The sequence below is a fragment of the Gordionus sp. m RMFG-2023 genome, chromosome 2, assembly GCF_954871325.1.
Source record: "Gordionus sp. m RMFG-2023 chromosome 2, tfGorSpeb1-WG-v2, whole genome shotgun sequence".
Classification (NCBI taxonomy): domain Eukaryota; kingdom Metazoa; phylum Nematomorpha; class Gordioida; order Chordodea; family Parachordodidae; genus Gordionus; species Gordionus sp. m RMFG-2023.
The window spans coordinates 34,604,972-34,608,610 of record NC_088776.1 but is presented as its reverse complement, the minus strand read 5'-3'; the positions used below and the strand labels follow the sequence as shown (position 1 = coordinate 34,608,610).

General features: G+C 26.5%; 1 protein-coding gene across 1 annotated transcript; it reads left to right on the top strand.

Annotated features, from left to right (window-relative positions):
* The first annotated feature begins 2,713 nt into the window (after positions 1–2,713).
* On the top strand, positions 2,714–3,100 carry LOC135924283 (uncharacterized). The gene has a single exon (XM_065459338.1). The coding sequence runs from the start codon at positions 2,714–2,716 to the stop codon at positions 3,098–3,100; it is 387 nt and encodes a 128-aa protein (XP_065315410.1).
* Positions 3,101–3,639: the final 539 nt, after the last annotated feature.

Genomic DNA, 3,639 nt, shown 5'->3' with positions numbered 1-3,639 from the left:
AATTTGTTATTTATAGAGGAGAACTAATTTTTTTTGGATAAGATTAACATTTGTAATGGTGTTTTGTTTTTTATGTTAAAAAATAATGTATAAAATTTTTATAAGGATTTTTAAAAATCTAAATGATAATATTATAATTTTCTAATTTAAAATGATGAATAAAAAAATGATGAAAGAAAAAATGAAATCAAACAAAATCATATCACATACATGACAATAACAAAACTGCAGGCAAAGTAAAAACACGAGAATTCTATGGATGAGTCAGAAACAATTGCCAAAATTTAATATTTTTTAAAAATTTCTTGTGTATAACAGGGGTATGTCTATGTAATTCCTATAAAAAATAATATATTTCAATAAAGATATAATATTTTTAAAAATAGAAAAATAAATATAAAACTTATACTTACATCACAGAAATTTACAAATGTGTTAAATTCTTTTATATTTTTGGATAAAATATTCAAGTTCTAAATTGTAAAAAGTTATCAACTATAAATTTTTTTAAATTATTGATAGTTTGGATAATCAATCTTGTTGACTTATCCTGTTTCAATATGTTTATATCCTTTTTGAAGATGAAAATCCTTACTCTGCACATGCGAATGTTGGAGCCAAAGTTAGGATAAAAGTTTTGATTTATTTTCCCAAATTTTATAAAAGTTGATTTTGGTTTGCTCTTTCGATAATCAAGTTCTTCATAACAAAGTTTACTAAAATTTTTAAAGGAGTGGAAATTTTTTTAAAACATTTTAAATGTGAAACGCGAGGGAAAAAACGATTTTTTTTCGCATTTATTCGTTATTTTAATTTTATATTTCTTTCTTTTTTAATTTATAAATAATTGGGCATTTGTTTTCATTCGCTTTAAGTCTTTTAGCAACATTATGAATAATTAAGAATTTTGTTCAATTCGCAATTAACCGCTATGATTTAACATTATACGTATATAAAAGAGTATTTAAAACCTTCTCATTTATCTAATAATTCTCACTCAACTTATTTGCATTTATACGATAATATATAACATCTCATTTTGGGCATTTAACCGATTCACATTACAGCTATACCTAATTTTTGAAAAAAATGCATTTTTTTATTACCTCCCAATTAGTGAAGGTTACGGTCCGGACTGAACCGATACCCTCGGACCGGACCGGACCACGGTCCTTAAGAAAAAGATTGATCCAGACCGTGGTCCTAAATAAAAAGACCGGTCCTTGACCGGTTTTTTTATTTGTTTAAAAAACATATTTTTTAACCTAATTTGATTTGTTTTATCATTTTATTAAATATAAGAGTATTATATAAACAATAAAATTTATCCAATGGTATTGAAAAAAATGATTTTGTGCTTGTAGAGGGCATATTAAAATTAAGAGTAGATTTTGTTTTTTGTGATATTTTCATTTTCATCATTAGAAGTATATATTTTATGTTTTATCAGATGTCTGCTTAAGGTACCTAATTATTTTATTAAGAATAAGGTTAAGTAATTTTTACAATAAATTATACAGACAGTTTCTTTAAAAAAAATAGAACTATATATAACTAAAATATTTTAATAATATTATTGCTTATTTTGATTAATTTATTGCTTAAAAAATTATAAACAATTATTTTGTTACTAGGTGCTGACGATACATTAAATTTGGTACTGCAGTGAACACATACTCAATGTTTTTATTGGGACTATAAGTAAAATGTTTCTTGGACAAACTTATGGTTTTCATATTGTAAAATAAAAATTAACAAAATCTAAAATGACTCCTCTAGAAAAATATACAAAAAAATTATATTAATTGTATAGTAAAGCAAACTTAAACAATAATAAAAGACCGGTCCGGACCGTAAAAAATAAAAAGACTGGTCCGGACCACGGTCTCCAAGAAAAAGATTGATCCGACAATCGGTCCGGTCCGATCCCGGTCTAAGACCGATAGGACCGGACCGTTGACCTTCACTACTCCCAATCGCTTATTTTTTTTAAAAATTACTTACAATAACATTTTTTGCAATTCTTTTTTAAATTAAGTAAATATATTTTAAAGGAAGAACATTATCATTTTTTTTTAAATATAAAATTAATAAGGCATAATGCAAAATTATTAAAAAAAAATAGTAAAAGTTTATAAAGGTATTAAGAAAGTAATAAAGATAATTCAGGGAATAAGAAGGTATCGTTGGAGGAAGCAAGGAATTTTTTTTTAAATTATTATACCCAAAATAAAAGATATATGTTATATGGCGCCTAGTTTCTACAATAAATAATTATTATACAAATAAATATTGTTGGCGCCTTGTTTCTTAAAAAAAATTTAAAAGTTGAATCATATTATACCCAAAATAAAAGATATATGTCATATGGCATCAAGTTTCTACAAATAAAATTAAATATTCTTAATTTACATAAAAGATATTGGCGCTATTTTTGATATAACATAATGGAACATAAAATTGATAAATTTAGATATATTTGAAAATATTTACAAGGCCCGCCCGATCCTCGAACTCGAATTTTTTTTAAAAAAATACGTTTAAGCTGGGTAGGATACGGATTGCGCCTACTTTTGCATATCTCTAATTTGTACCATATTGAGATATGGGGATTCCGAATATCTCAGTTTTTAACCAATTTTGTGATAGGTGAAATATTAAACATTTAGTATCGCCACCACATTACCCAAGAAGTAATTGGCAAGCCGAGAGAATGGTAGCTATTGTTAAAAGCTGGCTAAAAAAAGAAAAATATGGAGAGGGAAAATGGTGGTTGTTATTATTAGCATATAACAATACTAAGACTGGCAAAGGAAATTCACCAGCAGAGATGTTTTTAGGTAGAAAAACAAGAACTGAATTAGATTTTTTGAAAGAAAAGATAAAGCAAAAGGATGATACATATGATGAGAAATTTACAGTTGGAAGTTTAGTATGGATTCTACTGTTTGATGGTCCAGTTAAATGGGGGAAGGGTATAGTAAGTAAGAATATAGGAAGAAAAAAAGTAGATGTAGAAATTGAAGGGCAAGAAGGAACCTTTACTAGACACCTGAAACAAGTAAGACTTAGAAGCTTAGGGCAAGTAAAAGATATATGATAATTAGAAGAAATAAATTGATGATAGACATTATTATGAGAATCATATTGATGATATACATAATTATGAGAATCAATTTATAAAGAGATAAATTGAGGATAGACATAATTATGAGAATCATATTGATGATAGACATAATGATGAGAATCATAAATTATAAGAAGATAGATTGATGATAGACCTAATTTGAGAATCATATTTTCAGATGAAATGAAATTGATGATAGACATAATTAGGAGAATCATGATTAGGGGAATCATAATTCTTGATGAAATAAAATTAATGATAGACCTAATTATGAGGGTTTAAACGGTTAAGAAAATACCAGGTGGATAGTCGATCATTAGAAGATTATGGAATATGTATATATTTTTATAGTAATTTTTGTAGATGGCATCATACTTCTGAGTAGGTAATAAAATTATAAAGATGGAAATTAGAGAAGTGGATGGATCGGCAGAATCGAACAGATGGATTGAAGCGACAAGAACGGAAGCCCAACAAAGATACGGGGAATTACTACAGGAAGTACCCAAAAA